The 17055-nt window shown below is 47.3% G+C and overlaps 1 protein-coding gene across 1 annotated transcript in view; it reads right to left on the reverse strand.

Annotated features, from left to right (window-relative positions):
• Positions 1-17055, reverse strand: part of NTN3 (netrin 3) — a 76479-nt gene that overhangs the window by 44314 nt on the left and 15110 nt on the right. Inside the window, exon 2 of the mRNA XM_019539942.1 lies at positions 11510-11698. Coding sequence (XP_019395487.1) covers positions 11510-11698 — 189 coding nt within the window. The remainder of the gene's footprint in view (positions 1-11509; positions 11699-17055) is intronic.

The following is a 17055-nucleotide window of genomic DNA, read 5'->3' on the forward strand; positions in this document are numbered from 1 at the left end:
CGGACTAGATGATCTGTTCAGGTCCCTTCCGACCCTAGAAACTATGAAACTATGAAACCTGAAGCACAGCTAAAGATTGAACATAGAAGCAAATCAGGACTTCTGCCATTGTGAGCACTTTCACTTCCCAGTACCTGCAAGTTTCCAAGTGACAACACAGAGGAGGTGATTTATAAGCAGTCTAACTGGGGCATGGTAAGTAAAATGGACCCTGGTGAGGTTCTGCTCTTTTGCCTGTCTCAGCACTCAACTGAGCCTGTCTCAGCACTCAGCTGAGCTGAAGCAGCTCATTAACTGCACTGTTCTCTACATGAGAATTAGCAGTCTGTTGGTGCTGAACAGATGTTATGGATCCCATGGTGGAAATGGTGTCCATTAAGTTATTATTCATATCCTGGTAGCTGCCAAGGCATCATCCATTGTGCAGAGCACTGGCCAAACAAATTGTAAGAGGCAATAATTGTTTAAAAGACCTTGCAATATAAATAAACAAGTTACAGAAAAAAATGCAGGAAAGGAAGTGTGACAGTCCCCATTTTATATCTTGGGAACCAGACCCAGAGAGATTAGGTGACTGGTCCAAGATCTTGCAGGGAGTTTGTAGCAGGGCCAGGCACTGAACACCGATCCTCTGAGTTGTGCTGCAGTGTCCTAACTGCAGAATCAGCCTTCTGCTTAACATATGCAGCTTAGTAGGGGACAGGCTTAGTGCAAATGTTCACCTGGCTTTGTCAAACTTCGCAACATTCCGGGGCTGCTGACAAATTCAGCCAGTGCATCAAGATAAGGCCCCCAAAAATGTAGCTGGCAGAAACCTGCCTTTTGCTTGCAGTGAATACTAGGAGCTAGAGTGGCGTTTACCTCCTGGGGTGACAAAGGTGGAGGGAAATGTAAAGAGCCCAAATCCTTCAGTTTGGCTGAGCAAGTAGACTCATTTTGTAGAGTTCTCCCAGTGAATCACATGGTGGGGCTCCTCCTTCTCTGTCCCCTCCCCCCCAGTGTATCCTTCCCTGACATAGAAAAGCAGTAGCACTTGCAAGCCATGTTTATGGATTCCTGCCACTTCCTCACCTAGCTGGGATTCCTGTTGTTTCCCCTGAGCCTAAATGAGGAAATGAAGTCCCAGATGAAGCTCCAGGAACATCACCATGTCAGAACCCACTGGGAAAATTCTCCCCATACCTCCTCCCTCTGCCTACCCTGCAGGCGGCCAGCAGCAGTTTGCCCCAGGCTGCCTCTGAGCTCTGTCCCTAGAACTAAAAGGTAAGTGAATGAACAGGCTCTAAGGAATGGGAGCCCCCACCCCATACATTACAGTCTGTGGTTTGGCTGTAAATTGTAGCAGAATTGCCTCTTAATGGAGACGCTTTACCCTGCCCTAATACTCTGCAATTACTCCCTGTGAGGATATCAGAACAAGACTTGTCCTGACAGACTTCAAGCTGCTGCCTTTTGCTGTGTGGATTAGGAAGTCAAAGCCACCATGCATTTCATTGGAGGAGACCAGGGCCTCTCTTGCTACTCCACCCTTAACCCTGAAAATAAAGATGCCTGAAAGAAAGCCAGAGGAGGAAATGCACTGAGTCCCTCCCATGACTTAGCAGTGTGTGGAAATAAATCCGACTGGTACTTTGAATTCTCTCTCTCGCACACACACACACACACACACCCCACCACCCCCCCCCCTTCGGGCAGGCCCTGCAGCCTTCTCCTGCCTTCCGCTCATGTGGGGCTTTTGACCCTCTGATATGTCCTCCACAGGAGGTCTATATTGAGCAGATTCTTTTTGGTATTGGGTGGTGGAATTGGAGCATGCTCCATCCACTCCATGCATTGACTGTGCTTCCAGGACCAGTGCAAAAAAAAAAACAGAAAAAAAAAAAACCTTCCCACTCCCAGCCCCAGCCTGGTGTCTTCCTGTCTGAAGAGCTTCTCTAGTAGCTCGTGCTCACGCATGCGTGTAGGGTCAAATAAATAGGGCATCTACAAGGGGGAACTTAAATCCCAAGCAAAAAACATAAGCAAGTTAACAACAGCCTCTATTTTCATAGCTCCAGGTTATGATAATGTCAAGACATTTCCAGCTGAGCCATGGAGGACTGGAAATATTTGGCCAATGTAATTCTACCATTTTAATTTTTTTCATTTTAGTGCTCTTTCTGCTTTCCCCAGTTTGGCCCAGGACCAGTTTGTGTGAGAAAGGCCTTTCTGGTTATCTCACAGGGACAAGATGGAGATATGATATACAGGAAACTTCATGTGATTTCCAACCTGATTTTTGTAACAAAGAAGCTGGGACAAGCCTCTGACTCATACATAAAGATATGTGTTCTTTTCATAAAATACTGTGCAAAACCTGCTTCTGTTCCCAATGCATTCATAGCTGTGCAAATCTGAAGGAAGAGAGGTGACACTCTGCCCAGGATCTTCAGTGTGGAGTAAGCTAGCATTGACCAAGGCCTCTGTGACAACAGCTGGCAGTACCCAGAGCACTGCAGGGCCAGGACTTCTCTGGAGTGGGCCATGAGGGTATGTCTACATGGCATTTGGAAGGGCTGCTGTGAAGCACTCTCTCCACATACTCATTCTTGCTCTGAACACACCAAAACCTAGGTGATGAAACTGCCTTCAAGCTGTCCTGTGTGTGCCAATAAGTACAGCTGATACAAAGAGCCTGAAAACAGAGCCAGCCCTGTACTTGGGGCTATACAGTGGCTGCACTGCCTTTCTGAGTGAGTGGTTAGGGTCAGGGATTGATTGTGGGGAGGGGGTTGTACAGTGGTGCAGTTGCCCTCCCTTTCCCCTCTGCCCTTCTTTGATTCCTGATTCACCTAAAGTTTAAAAATAACCACCTGGCAGTGGCAGCAGCATTTCTATTCAGGCAGCACTGAGGGAGTCAATTGACTTCATGGCTCATTATAATCTTCCCGAGTCATTCTGAACATTCTGAAGGATGGCCAGTCTTACAGGTAGGGCTTTAAGCTAAGATTGAGGAAACACTGACTGGAGCATGCCCAGGGATCGACATACAAGAAAGCTCCATAGGACACTAGGGACACTAGGAATTTCACTCTTGCAAGACCTGAGGGAACGGTTCTCCCTTAGCATGATAAGAAATTGATTGCCTCAACTGGAGGACTCAGGTGGCTGTACATTAATGCCAGGAGCACGGGGAACAAGCAGGAGGAACTAGCCCTCCTACTCTCCAGTGGGCATTACAATCTAGCAGGGATTATGAAGACCTTACATGATTGCAGCGTAGCCATAGAGGGCTACACCTTGCACAGAAGGGACTGAGTAGGGAAGAAAGGTGGAGGTGTAGCTCTCTATGTGGGGAAGCAGTACACCTTCTTGGATGCCGACATAGGATCCAAAGATGAGCGGCTCAAAACCTTTTGGGTCAAACTGTGGAAAGGGGACGGGGGGGGGGGGCACAGCAAGAGAGACTGAACTGTAGGTGTATACTACAGACTACCAAACCAGGGGGAGGAGCTCAATCTGGAATTCTCTCAAGAACTGGCAGAGGCCAAACATGCATGAGACATAGTCACCATGGGCAACTTCAATTATCCAGATATCTCTTGGAAGGAATACTTGGCTAAGTTGGATGGATCACATTGCTTCCTGACCTGTATTGAAGAGTTCTACCTGACTCAGGAGGTGCACAGGCCAACCAGAGGTAACGCTGTCTTAGACTTGGTCTTGGCTAAAGGAGACAAACTGGTGAGCAACTTAAATATAGAGGGTAACCTGGGCAACAGTGAACATGAAACCATCACGTTCACTGTCCATTGCAAGGCAGGCTAACCAGCCAGCAGGGTTGAAGGTTTCGACTTCAAAAAAGTGAATTTCAACAAGCTCCGGGCAATGGTAGGGGAAGCGCTGCAGGACCAGGGACCAAAAGTGAAAGGAGTGCATGAAGAATGGTCGTTCCTCAAGGACACGATCCTTGAAGCACAAAAGAAAACCATTCCCTTGCAGAGGAAAGGTAGCAGAAGGGCTGGGAAGCCCACTTGGTTTATTAGGGATATCATGGTCCTCTTGAAAAAGAAGAAAGAGGCATACAAATAATGGAAGCTTGAGACAGTCCCCAAGGAGAACTATACAACAATGGCCCGCACTTGTAGGGAGTACATTAGAAAGGCTAAAGTGATGACTGAATTTCAACTAGCAATAGAAATCAAGGACAATAAGAAGTCCTTCTTTAGGTATGTAGGGAACAGGAGGAAAACAAATGGAAGCATGGGTCCATTGCTTAACAACTCAGGTTGGCTGGTTACCGACACTCAGGAGAAAATGGAACTCCTAAATGACTATTTTGCTTTGGTATTTCACTGGATCAAAGGGAAAATTATGCTAAATAGGATACAGAATGGACATGGTGGGAATGACTACCTTTCTATGGTTGACTGGAAGAGGGCCAATGTTGTACCCATCTTCAAAAACGGGAAGAAAGAGGACCCAGGCAACTATAGGCCAATTAGCCTAACCTCTATTCCAGGGAAAAACCTGGAAAAATTCATCAAGGAGTCTATGTACAAAAGGCTTGCAGAAAGTAGGATTTTGAATGACAGCCAGCACGGCTTCATCATGGACAAGTCTTGTCTTACCAATCTCATCTTCTATGACCAGGTAACTCTCTACCTGGATAAGAAAGAGGAGGTTGACATTGTATACCTAGACTTCCAAAAGGCTTTTGATCTGGTATCCTATGATGTTGTCACAGGAAAATTGGAGAAGGCCAGTGCAGGCTTAAAAATTGGAAGAAGCCAGGTCATTGGAGGAGGCCTGGTCAGTGGAGAAGGCCAACTGCAGGCTTAACTGCTCAACAGTTCGGTGGGTGGGAAGCTGGCTGCAGGGTAGGACCCAGAGATTTCTAATGAACGGATCTGTGTCATCCTGGTGTGAAGTAGCCAGTGGTGTGCCTCAGAGGTCCATGCTTGGTCCAGTGTTTTTCAACATCTTTATCAATGATTTGGATGTAGGGGTAAAGAGCTCACTGGCCAAGTTCACGGGCAGCACCAAGTTATGGGGGAGCGTGGTCATGCTTAAAGATAGGCTGCAGATATAGGTGGACGTAGACAGGCTGGCAGGTTGGGCAGATCAGAACCAGGTGAAGTTCAACACTGAGAAGCATAAAGTGCTCCATCTGCAGATGAACAATCCCCCACATACTTACAGGCTTGGTGGCACCAAACTCACTAACACCATGACTGAAAGGGACCTAGGGGTAATAATAGGCTATAGTATGAATGTGAGCCGTTAGTGCAATGCTGTAGCCAGCTGGGTAAACAATACTCTGGCATGCATCAACATCTCAAGCAAAACCAAGGAAGTGATTCTTCCACTTTATTCAGCACTGGTGAGACCACATCTGGAGTACTGTGTCTATCTCTGCGTCCTGCACTTCAACAAGGATGTGGAAAAGCTTGAGAGAGTCCAGAGAAGAGCCACCTGTATGATCAGAGACTTGCAAGGCAAGCCATATGAGGAAAGGCTGAGGGACTTGGGTCTCTTCCGCCTAAAAAAGAGAAGGCTGAGAGGGGACTTGATAGCAGCTCACCACTATATCAGGGAGCTCAGCAAACAACTGTTCACCAGGGTTCCCTTGTGGAAAACCAGGAGTAATGACCACAAACTCCTGGAAGACTATTTCAGGCTTAACACTAGGAAACACTTCTTTGCAGTTAGGGTGTCCCCACTGTGGAATAAACTCCCTCCAGAGGTGATGTAATTATCTACCCTGGAAATCTTCAAGAGGAGACGGGATGGTCACCTCTCTGGGGTCACCTGGCCCAAGTTGTCTTTCCTGCCTTGTGGAAGGGGCTAGAGAAAATGATCTTGTGCGGTCCCTTTCAGTCCCTTACATGAATCTATCTATGAACTCTTCATTCCACAGGTGTTAATGACTCTTTCGCCTTTTTTAATAGTCTTGATATTCCATTAATCAAGCTATCCTTTTTTCTGCAATTCTGCTGTCTATTAGTGGCTCCTGGTAATGTAACTCCTATTTTACAGCCTAGCGGACTGTTTTTAACTCTACCTAAAACTCCTGTGTGGAAATAACTTTCAGTGAAACACTGGGTGCATTGGCAAGATGCTCAGGAAGTCTTGATTTAGTTTTATGAATCTGAAAAGAGATGTACATTTCATTGTAATGATTAATGGCTAATGAAACATCATCTTTTGATTATTTTTTACCCAGTTTAAACACAGTTTCTGGTGTTTTGATACATAATATTCGATATAGCAAATTAATGCATGTTTCAATAAAGGTATATTTGTTTTTACTTTGATCTTAAAATGAATAATTCAGCCCTAGACCTTTAGCATATTAGTAAAACTTCTAGTTCCTTTTTAATTGGAGAAAATGATGTGTTGTGTTATATATTAGAATGCACCACACCATCTGCGCCCCCTTTTCAAAATTTTAAATCCATCTTTGGGTATGTTGTGCACATATTTATGGTGCTCTTGGGCTTGGCAATACTAGCTAGAGTGATCTTGAAGTCAGATTCTGGAGGGATCACTAAGTGGAGGGGAAGACTTTGTGGCTTCTTCCAATGAGAGAGGTTAAGCCCAGAATAGGTTAGTGCCCATCTGTTTACTGTGTGAGGATGGAGCTCAGGGCTAGAAGAGCAGGTGCTGAGGGATGGAACAAAAACAGGAATAAAGGCCTACCTCAATGAGCGTCCAGTATCAACACTTTGAAAGCAGGGGTGTGTATGGGTAAGAGCGAAGCCTGTACATGCGTGACAGAGAGGAGGGAAAGGGAGAGAGGAAAGAATGGTAGGGAGAGCCAGGGGAGATTTCATTGCAGCTACAGTTCCTGCAAATCCCCTCCCTACCCCCCAGAGGAAATGACTCAGGGCTTTTTCAAGAAACCACAAGCTGACAAATTTGCTGCCTGCCCTGCTGCTGTTATGCTGGGTTGCAATATTTAGGGAGTACTTTCCCCTAACAGCTGTTACCTGGGAAATCACATGGTGGTGGCTGAGGTGGGCTGGGATCAGAGGCACACTGACCCATGCCTGGGGACAGCAGAAGTACTCCTAGAAAGTGTCTGAGCTGCATGTAGCCCTCAATGCCAGTGATGCTGGAATGAAGATGTGTGAGTAGAAGACACTGGTTTAATTTCATAGATTTCATAGACATTAGGGCTGGAAGGGACCTCGGAAGATCATCGAGTCCAGCCCCCTGCCCAAAGGGCAGGAAGTCAGCTGGGGTCATAGGATCCCAGCAAGATAAGCATCCAGTCCAGCTTTTCTGGCTTTCTTGTCATGGGCGACTGGTATATCCTAGGTTGGGGATGGCAGGGGGAGGGGCGCACTTGCCCCCACAGCGGTCAGTCAGCGACTGGGGAGGGTCCCCCCCACTTGTTGCACGCACCAACCCAGAAGTGCCAGCAGCACTTCTCCTGGCGCCCCCACTCTGTAGCCAGCACTCTCAGGAGGGGCACCAGTGCTCCCACCTGCCCCACCGTCCGGCACCTAAGTAGGGAATGCTGATGTGACGGGGTGCACCAGTGCTCTCAGGGGGTGCACGTGCACCCCCATGCACCCCCTTTGCGTCGCCACTGTTTCTTGCTGTGCAGTGGGATCCATCAACTGTTACCACTCAGTGGCAGCCCAGGGCCCTGATGCATGAAAGCTATGGCACTAGAATCCTCAAATTCAATGTGAAACCCCTAACATAGAGATCCAAGCAATCCCTTCCTCCCTACACAGCTGAGAGAGAGGAAGGCACTAGGCTGAATGGTACATCAGGAAGGACTATGCCCAAGCCCTGCAAAGCTAAGGGAGGGGGTCTCTCATGGGTCTCTCATGGGAAGTAGGTGCCTGAGTGCTGAAGCCCAGCTGTGCATCAGGTCTCAGAATGGCATTCCTTGATGCCATGGAAACACTGGTGGAAGGGGGAGCTTGGCTGACCCACTCCCAACTCCTCTCCCCCAAAAATGTGCCCTCAAAAGTGTCACAAGCCTCCAGCACACTCGGCCTCTCTTTGTTCCAGAGCTACTGCATGATGAGCACTGCTTAGGTAACATCAAATCGAGCATGATGGCCAGGGAGACATGCTATAGAGGTCCAGAAGTGGGGAGTGCAGGTACTCACCTGTCCCCCATAGCATTCTGGGAGTCACTCCCACTTCTCCGTAGAGAAGGAAACTGCCCCTTGGCAAAATCAGTGAGCAAATGCTCCATGAATTAATTTCTGGAGATGTGGTGCTCATTTACAGATCTTATGCCATACCAATGCACTTCCCCCCCCCACCCCCCAGTTCCAACTCCATTCCTGCAGTGATTTCCTGGAGGGGACTCATGCTTTTTTCTAATACAAGATGTTCAGCACAATGTGTTCATGGCTAGATGGGGTAGCAGAGGGGTGCTGTTTCCAAGGCTGTTGCCACGGCAAGTCTCTGAAAGGCTAATGGCACTTTGGAGGGAGCACAGAATCCCCAGGCTGGGGGAAAGCTGGCTGCCGAGGTGAGACGCACATACACGGCGGCCTGCCAACTCAGCTGCTCGGGTTATTAAAAATGATTAGCTCTCCGTTTCCTAATGACCTGGCTGTGAGGCAGGTCTCACCTCCCCGTGCCAGACCCGGCCTCTGCTGCGCTCCTTCTGCCACTGCTGCTTTTCACTTTATGAGGCGCTTGTTAAAACTGTGAAGTTTCTCTCCTCTCCACATCCACGTTCGGCTAAATCCCTGGGGGAAGGGGGTGGGAGGTGGGGCAGGGAGTAATTTTTCTATATCAGGCCTAGCAGCCTGGATTAGCAGTATGCAGATCCCAAGCACATCTTCAATGGACAAGCTACAGTAAGCCACAAATATGTCATACCTAGAAATTATTATGATCTGCTAGGAGGGCACCCTTCACGGGCCAAATGTGTATATTTTAAACTCATTCTGTTGCTACCCAGTTAAAGTCTCTTCCCCCTCACTCTTCCTGAAAAATCAGCAGTCACTGCTTGTAGGCTGATCTTACATCAAAAGAGCTTTTTCAGTCTAGTGCTGCTTTTGACCTGCAATGCTTTTAAGAAAAAGCAAACCAAGGCACTGATTCACACAATCTACTCTGGCACCCCAGAGCCAGGTACAGGATGGGAGGGTCACTCCCAGAGCAGATGCTTAGCCACTATCATCTGGCAGACATCAAGGTCTGAAAATCAGAGGAGCCCCTAGTCTCCCAGGCCAGACACCACCTCTACCACCATCCTGGGAATTAGTAAGTAGCACAAGGCAAACCTCAGAATAGTACAGCCACTTTGGCTTGGATGCATAACCAAAACTCCTTTACAGTGTCCTGCATCTCTGGCATATAGATAACTAGCCTTGAAATACTGAAAAAAAAGCCTGGCTCCTGACTCTATGCTAGGGCATTTCAGCTTCTAGAACCCAGAAGGAAAGAGACAGAAGGAAAATGTGAGCTATCATAGGGGGATTTTTTTTCTTCCAGATTCATTTTGAAATGTCTCTGCTCTAGTTGTATAGAAAACCTCACTGGCAGCTGGGGGACAGAATGCTTTTTTCCACTGCTACCTTGAGCACCTAAGGGTGCCTGTAGATGTACAGAGACACTGCTCCAACACACTGTAATTACAGCTGGAGTGTGCTAACTAGTGCACTCCCGCAGCCTCCATGTCTTGTGTATTCAGCAAAATGGCAGCAGGAGCATTGTAATTAAAGCTCTTTGAACGAGCTTTAGTTAAAGTTCTCCCACTGCTATTTTGAAGCATGGGCCGCTGAATACACAAGACACCGGGGGGGGGGGGGGGGGGGACTTTCATTAGAGCAGCTGTAATTAACACCTCTTTCTCCTCTCCCTTCAGCACATGTAAAGATGCTCCAAGTGCTTTCCCAAGGAAACTAATGAAATGTGGCTGGTAGCTGGATGAAGCATTAAGCAGACTGCCCTGAATGTATTGCCCATCTTATGGTAAATGTAGGTAGAAAAGTATTTTATTCTTTTAAATTGAAACAAGAAATGAAATTAAAAGCTGAAGACCAATCTGATCCCAGAAGCTGGCTAACTTGTGGAGATGAGATAGATACCTTCTGAGCTGTCTTCCTTAATATGTAAAGCTTTCTGTGCTCACCCACAGGCTTAAGATGGATAATCCATCATTCTTTTGCAATGGATACATACTTTATTATTATCATTACAATGTGCTACATGCCAGAGAGGAAGCCACACCCCTTTCCAAAAGAAGGTCACCATCCTAAATTAGACAAAGGGTTTGGGGGTGAAATCTTGGCTTCAGTGGAGTCAGTTGCAAAACCCATTGACTTGAATGGGGCCAGGATCTGAGTCCAGATGAATAATGTTTCTGTTGATGGTCAGGGTGATGCAAGCTGTATCTTTTGTTATGTGAAGCAAACTTCCCTTGGTGGAACTATTGTCACCCATGAGGCTTCATGAAGGAAGTGTGCTTGAGGAGGGATCTGAGTGAAGAAAGAGGCTTAATCTCAGCTTGGTTCCAGAGCACTACCAAACTCAGAGCTAAAACCAGGGTAAGGAGAGGTCCACATCCCAAAAGAACTGGTGTTTTCCAAGTAGTTCACAGAATCAGGCTGTAATTCTGAATCCAAAATGGTTCTTACCTGATTCTAGTGGTAGTAAACTAATACCTTTGGCTGCAATTAACAGGAGCAAAATTAACAGGAGCCATGGGTGCTCAACAACTCTTAAAAATCAGGCCATTCCAGTGGCTCTGTACTAGAAAACTCAGATCAGTGTAACCAAAAACAATAAGTGCCAGCAGTACAAACTCCTAAAATGGACACTCTCAGTCAGGCAAACCCATGTGGTAATCTTTTGCTTTAATCTAAATCACTTCTGAGAGTGACTTAAATCCTTTTAAGTGCATCTACATTAGTGGTTGGCTCTGTATCACTAGATCAATTTTAAATCAATTTACTTACCGTAGAGCAAGTTTCCAACACAGACGAGGCTTTACATGCTTATATATATGGACCCCTAGAGACTAAGGTGATGGATGCATTAGAAATAAGAAATACAAATTTAGATTAGGGATGCATGTATTCCATCCTGATCGTCTGTATAACAGAGACTAAAACGCTCCCACTGATGACATGCTCAGTTCCTCTGCAGAAGACATGCCTAGTAACCTTCCATTTTATTTCTTTGCCCTCAGATTGCTCTGTCACTTCATCCATTCATTTGAAAAGCTGCAGAGGTGTCTGCCTCAGAAGAGAGCCAGTCAGAGGAAGGGAACTGGTGGTGACTGGAATATAGGGAGGGGCAGGAGGAAAAAGGAAGTCCACATGGGAGTAAGCAGCTGCATCAAATAAGAAATAGATTTTATTTTAAAAAGTAGTCCTCATTTAAGGAAGGACACACTGCAGCCAAGAGATGTATAGGAGAAAGAGGAGGGATGGATGGAGAGGAGACAGCTTAGGGAAAGAGAATAGGCAAAATAGGTGGCAAAGAGGGGTGTACAGATCCTATGTGGACAGTCTCCCACCCAAAGGCCCTCTCCTTGCCTTACCTTTGCAGGCCTTGCGGTCAGTGATGGATTTGCTCAGGTCCCGGTAGAAACCTTCCTTGCAATAATGGCAGTGGCGGCCCGCGGTGTTGTGCCGACAGTTAAGGCAGACACCTCCGCTCTTCCTCCCGGAGAGTTTGTAGAGCTCCATGTTGAAGCGACAGCGCCGGGCATGCAGGTTACAGTTACAGGCTGCAGGAGGAGGGGAGAGGGAGTGAGGTGACAGAGGAAGGAAACTAACATTCTCCTGCCCCCTCAGACTCAGCGTAAGATCCTTTCACAGGCCACTCAGGTCAAGTTCCAGACTTAGAGCCACTGGAAGAATATGATCTACAGCTCCAACACAGTGACACAAAGAGGCCAAAACAAGGTGCACAGCTCCATTGCCCACCTGAACCAGGACAGGTGAAGACAAATGAGGCTAAAAGCTCTGATGTCTGCTGCCTCTTCAGTGCCCAGGGATCTCAATCCAGACCCCCAGTGAAATAAATGTTGTCAGTCTAAGCAGAACTGAATGGATTACGGAGACACCCAACCACTCACTCCCACTCTGCACATGACAGCTCAGAAAAAAAAAAGGTAATGTAATGCATGCCCACTGCTATTCCTAGGCTGTCTCAGGCATGCACTCAAGACCTACCTGAGGTGCTTACATGGACTCATTTCTAGGATTCGGCAGGCTCTCTGGATCTAGCATGAGACACATTGGAAGGGTGGCGTGGAAGCCAGGTTGGAATGCTACTGTATACAACAGACTCTTAGAATAAAGGACTAGAATTGTGCTTGCTTTGTAAAAGGTGAAACCAATTATAAACTAAGAAATACACAACAGTGTGGGCATCACCTCTGCCCAAATGTATCTGCAATACAATTGCTGAGCTGTCCACCTTCAACTTCTATGTGTAGGACATCTTGTAAAAGTTCGAGCTCAGTGCTATGGAAGCAATGCTGGCTGGGCTGATGACTTACAGATCAGTAAGCAGGATTTAAATAGCCGGTACAGAAAAACTAAAAGCAATTCAGTCCTTCATCCCTGACTTGAAACAAAGAGTCCAAATGTGGAAATTTCAGTTCATTTCTGCCAGTGCCTCCTTATTTGTTCTTTTTATTGTTGTCTCTGTATTTACAGGTTACAAATGAGACAAGGAGCAGGAGTAGCTAGCAATCCCAAGAGAAAGGCCAAGACCTCATTCTCTTTTGGAAACCCAAGGGACTGAAACATCTGGCTGCTGAACTGAACCTTTGAAGTTGGTCCATTGTTGCAGAGAACCATTTAAGGACCAAATTAGGAGGTGATGTGTAAAGTGCTGTAAATCAGAGATGATTTACCCTCAATCTCTCTAGGCCTGCACACACCCACTTATTGATGTGTAAGGAGGCTGAAATTATATAATTTAGACACCAAGAAAACAGGAAATTTAGGTTAGGACCCAAAAGACTACCTTACACATTTTCAGACTGTCCCATAAGTCACTTTCCTGGCTGCAGATCTTTCAGCCAGCCTGTCAGCAAAAGGGTTATTCTGGCTTAAGCTTCATCAGACTTAGAGGGGCAAGTCTGGTGGTGATCTGAAAGCCAGAGGGCAATATTAGTCCTCCATTGGGTGGATAGGTACGAATCTAAGTTCACCAGGAAGACTTTGCTCCTGACTTCAAAGGGAGCAAGATCAAGATCTAAATCTTGGAAATCTGGTAAGAATTTAAATTAATGCAACTTACAGGTTGCAGGTGGCAGAAGGAAGTTACTCCAGTCTAGAGTCCCTTAAACCCACTTCTTGGAGTTTTATGCATTCTTATGTGGGACAGGGAATACATTTTTCTTCCGTGTTTGTTCTGTGCCTAGGACAATGAGACACTGGTCTGGTAGGCACTGCCACAATACAAACAGATTCAAATTCATGCTGATAAAATAACATCAGTGGAGGTCTTGCCTCATATCCTCATCCCAACCTATGCTAGCTCTCCCCAGCCTCTCCTCTCTTTTGCCTTTCTTCAATGAAGCAGAGAACCCAGCCTAATGAAGCCTGAAGCCAGCAAGAAACCCTGTGTCTTGATGAGAAGAATAAACAGTGGCAACCTGGAGCCAAACAGGCCTTTTCCCAAAACACTGATGGAGCCAGTGCCTGGCCCCTCCCAGCCTGCATCTAAGGGATGGAAGGAGCAGGTGTCTGCCCTTGTACGCCTATAAACAGGCTCCCAGCAGGAGCTCCATCTATTAGATAGCTGCTTTCATTGTGAGGGGGATAGGAGGGAACATTCAACCTAGAGGGCCTCTGAGGAAAAAGGGGAAGGAGGAGCTGGGGGTAAGAGCAGGGTTGACAGACAAAAGAAGATGGTGTCCTAAAGCGGTCAACAAGGAGGAGGGAACCACCAAGGCCCTAGTGTCTGAGGCAGCTCCCCCCATGGAGCCCTTGATCATCCCCTCATTGCCCCATCAGCTCTTTCATGGCTTAATTCCTGGCTGACATACAGGCATTCCTGGTGGGATGGGCAAGGAGCTGGGGGAGGGGAACAAGCAGCCGGCTTCAATGTGTTGTCCAGATGTGTAATATCCGCAGCCCCCACCCCGGGCTGGGTGCAAGGGAGATTGCTGCTGAGGAGCAGGGCATGTGGGGGGAGGATGCTGGGAGAGCAGTTCTGCCATAAATCAGAGACAAGTGCAAAAAGGATGTTAGGGCAGGAGGCTGAGGGGAAAGGCTAGTAGAGCCAGCTAAGCACCTGCCATCCTGCTGCTACATCTCCACTGCTGTTACCAACAGATGGCAGCCACCCACAGCACAGAGCTACCCAAAATAGAAGAAGCCTCCCTGGCACCAAGCCAAGCAGGGGCATGAGGCATGGTGGTAACAGGAACTATGTCCCACGGATGGATCAGTAGGGGTAAGGGGGTTCATCCCACCCTGATCATGGTCCCAGAGGCTTGCAACAGAGTGATAAGAATATAGGAAACCCTCGGTATTCACGGGTTCAGCATTCGCGGTTTCAGATATTCACGAATCCCGAACCCACATTTTAAATACACTTTAAACACTTACGTGAGCTCCTTGGGAGCTCTGTGCTTGTTGCTGCCAGGTTCCCGCCGCCACCGCCGGAGCCATGCCTCCCCTCCCCCCCGCTGCCGGGGGCACTGCGTTCATGAACGCAGTGCCTTATTCACAGATTTCGCCATTCGCGGGGATCACGGGTACTCAACATTCCTCCTGTGAAGTAGCTATCTTAGCCCCATTCAGGCATGGAAAGAAAGGCACAGAGAGCTGTGTGACTTGCAGGAGGCCACACAGTGAATTGGTGTTGAAACCAGAAAGAGAAGGGAGGTCTCACATCTGCTAACTGTATCCTCACCACCTGATTACACCACGTTTCCTAATCACAGCCTTGCAGAAGGCAGAGCAGGGTGGCACCTCATAGACAAACTTGGTCAGAGAGACATGAGCTGACAGTATTAGCTTATGAGAACCATGCCTTACCTTTAAGCACAGCTTATCTTCCCCTCAGTCAGAAACAGTCTCATACTCCATCAGAGGCAGGGAAAAACCCAGCTCACCAGCTTGTCACAGCTGGCCACTACACAGCACCCAAAGAACCGCTCCCTCAGGCCCTGCCCTGGCACTACTGAATCAGTAAATGCTGTGTTACTGATTGTATTGGAGGCAGGATTGGGCCCTCCAGGTGCGAGAGAAACCAGGTCTCCATAATTGTTACTTCCTTGACTTCCCTCCCTCCCTCAAGCCTGCTCACAGAGGGCGGCCCCAGCCTTGCCCTTGAAAGGACCACCCGCTTTGTGCCAGAGGGTGGGGGTGGGAAGGCAAGTTCCTCCTGGCGCTGTTCAGTGCCAGGCCTGAGGGAGTGCAAATGGTGCCAGCTGTGGCCAGGGTGGTGTGGCGGAGAGGAAGAGCCAGGTCTCCAATCTGCTAGCCAGACAGCGCCAGGGGAGGGAGTTGTTGAACTCATTTCATTTAGCGCCCACACCCCACACACACTCCCTTGTTTCTTTTATTAGCCACAGGAACCAAAAAGAAAAAAAATATCCAAATCCACGTGTGTGAGATAAAAAGGAAAAAGTGCTGCTAGTTCCTGTTTAAAACTCTCGCAAAAAGATAATGGGAACAAGATTTCCTTCGGCTAAACCCAGCACCCTGCCCCTCCCCTGCAGCCCCCTCTTTCTCTGGTAAATTGAGGCTGGGTGAGAGTTTTTCCAGGCATACTGTGAAATTCATTAACATGTCAGCCCAAGATTTAACTGCTGGGCCTGCTTGTCATTTGTGTGAAATTTCCCCTCCTGGCCTCAGCTCCAGCCCCCACCACTGGCAGTTCCCAGCCTCCATTCCTCACAGCAGCCAACTGAAGAAAGCTGTGGAGGCTTAACCCCCTGAAGATCAAACGGCAGCCTTCCTCCACAGAGTCAATCCCCCACCTCCCACCTTCCCGTTTCTGCTTTCAGTCCCAGCCTCTGCACCATCGAGCAGCAAGGGTGGAAAAAGTGGCTTAGTATCAACCTGAGCCTTCTCCCCAAAGCAGAACTCAACCCACAAAGACACTCTCTGGAGTCTGAAATGACTCAGTAGTGTTTTTACGTCTTCATTACAAGACTGTCAGCCCCAGTTGTTCAAACATCATAAGTCAGGTCCTAAAAGAATCATAAGATTGGCTTCAAGAGCAGGAGGTGGACTTCACAATTACATAGTTTAGAGTTGTTTTATTTGCTTTTTGGGTCTTGAGTATTAGAATTCACATTTTCTCCACAACCATGAGGGACAGAAGCTTTGGCTCTCAGGCATCCCATGAGTCCAGGACCTGGAGCTTTAAGAAAAGCATCAAGTATCACAGGAGTCTTATGGTTGGCAATCACAAGAGTTGGTGATCCTGCTCTTAGTTTTCATTTCTACAGCAGCTGCAGAATTCTGCATGTTCGCGTTCTGGTTGGATTCAGGAAAAGGGGCAAAATAAATTGAAACAAGCTCTTCAAAAGAAAGTTAGCTCTACTCTCACAGGCTTACTTCAACTGGAGGACTCCACCTTACAGCCATTCTGCACCTGGATCTCCATCCTGCACCGTGCTGAATTGCCATAACTCTCACTGAAAGTCAAATCAATGAAGTTTATGCCTTGGCCTTGTGATAGAGTACCTGGTTGGGGCTTAGGCTTTGATATTCATGGCTTTGATAATGAACTCCTGAGTGAACTTGGATGAGCCATGTCACCTCTTTGTGCCTCATTTTGCAGAGTGGTTTGAGATCTATGCATGAAAAGAGCTGTGGTAACAGATGGATATTATCCAGGTCAACACTTTCCACAAGACATTCCTCTTTAAAGCACCTGACAAGGCCAGAATATGACCATTAAAATTAATGAGGCTGCACATAAGGACTATTGGAGCAGATCCTAATTTTTTGGACTTGCAGAGACCTGAGTCTTCTCTCACTTACACTGATGTAAGGGCCTGATCCAAAACCTTTCAGGTGCACCCCTACTGACTAATGAATAAGCAAACCCTCCCTGGCACAATCAATATGTTAACATAACAGGTCTTATCAACCAGTAACAGAGCAT

This window comes from Crocodylus porosus, unplaced genomic scaffold (genome assembly GCF_001723895.1).
Source record: "Crocodylus porosus isolate Cpor-Errol unplaced genomic scaffold, CroPor_comp1, whole genome shotgun sequence".
Classification (NCBI taxonomy): domain Eukaryota; kingdom Metazoa; phylum Chordata; order Crocodylia; family Crocodylidae; genus Crocodylus; species Crocodylus porosus.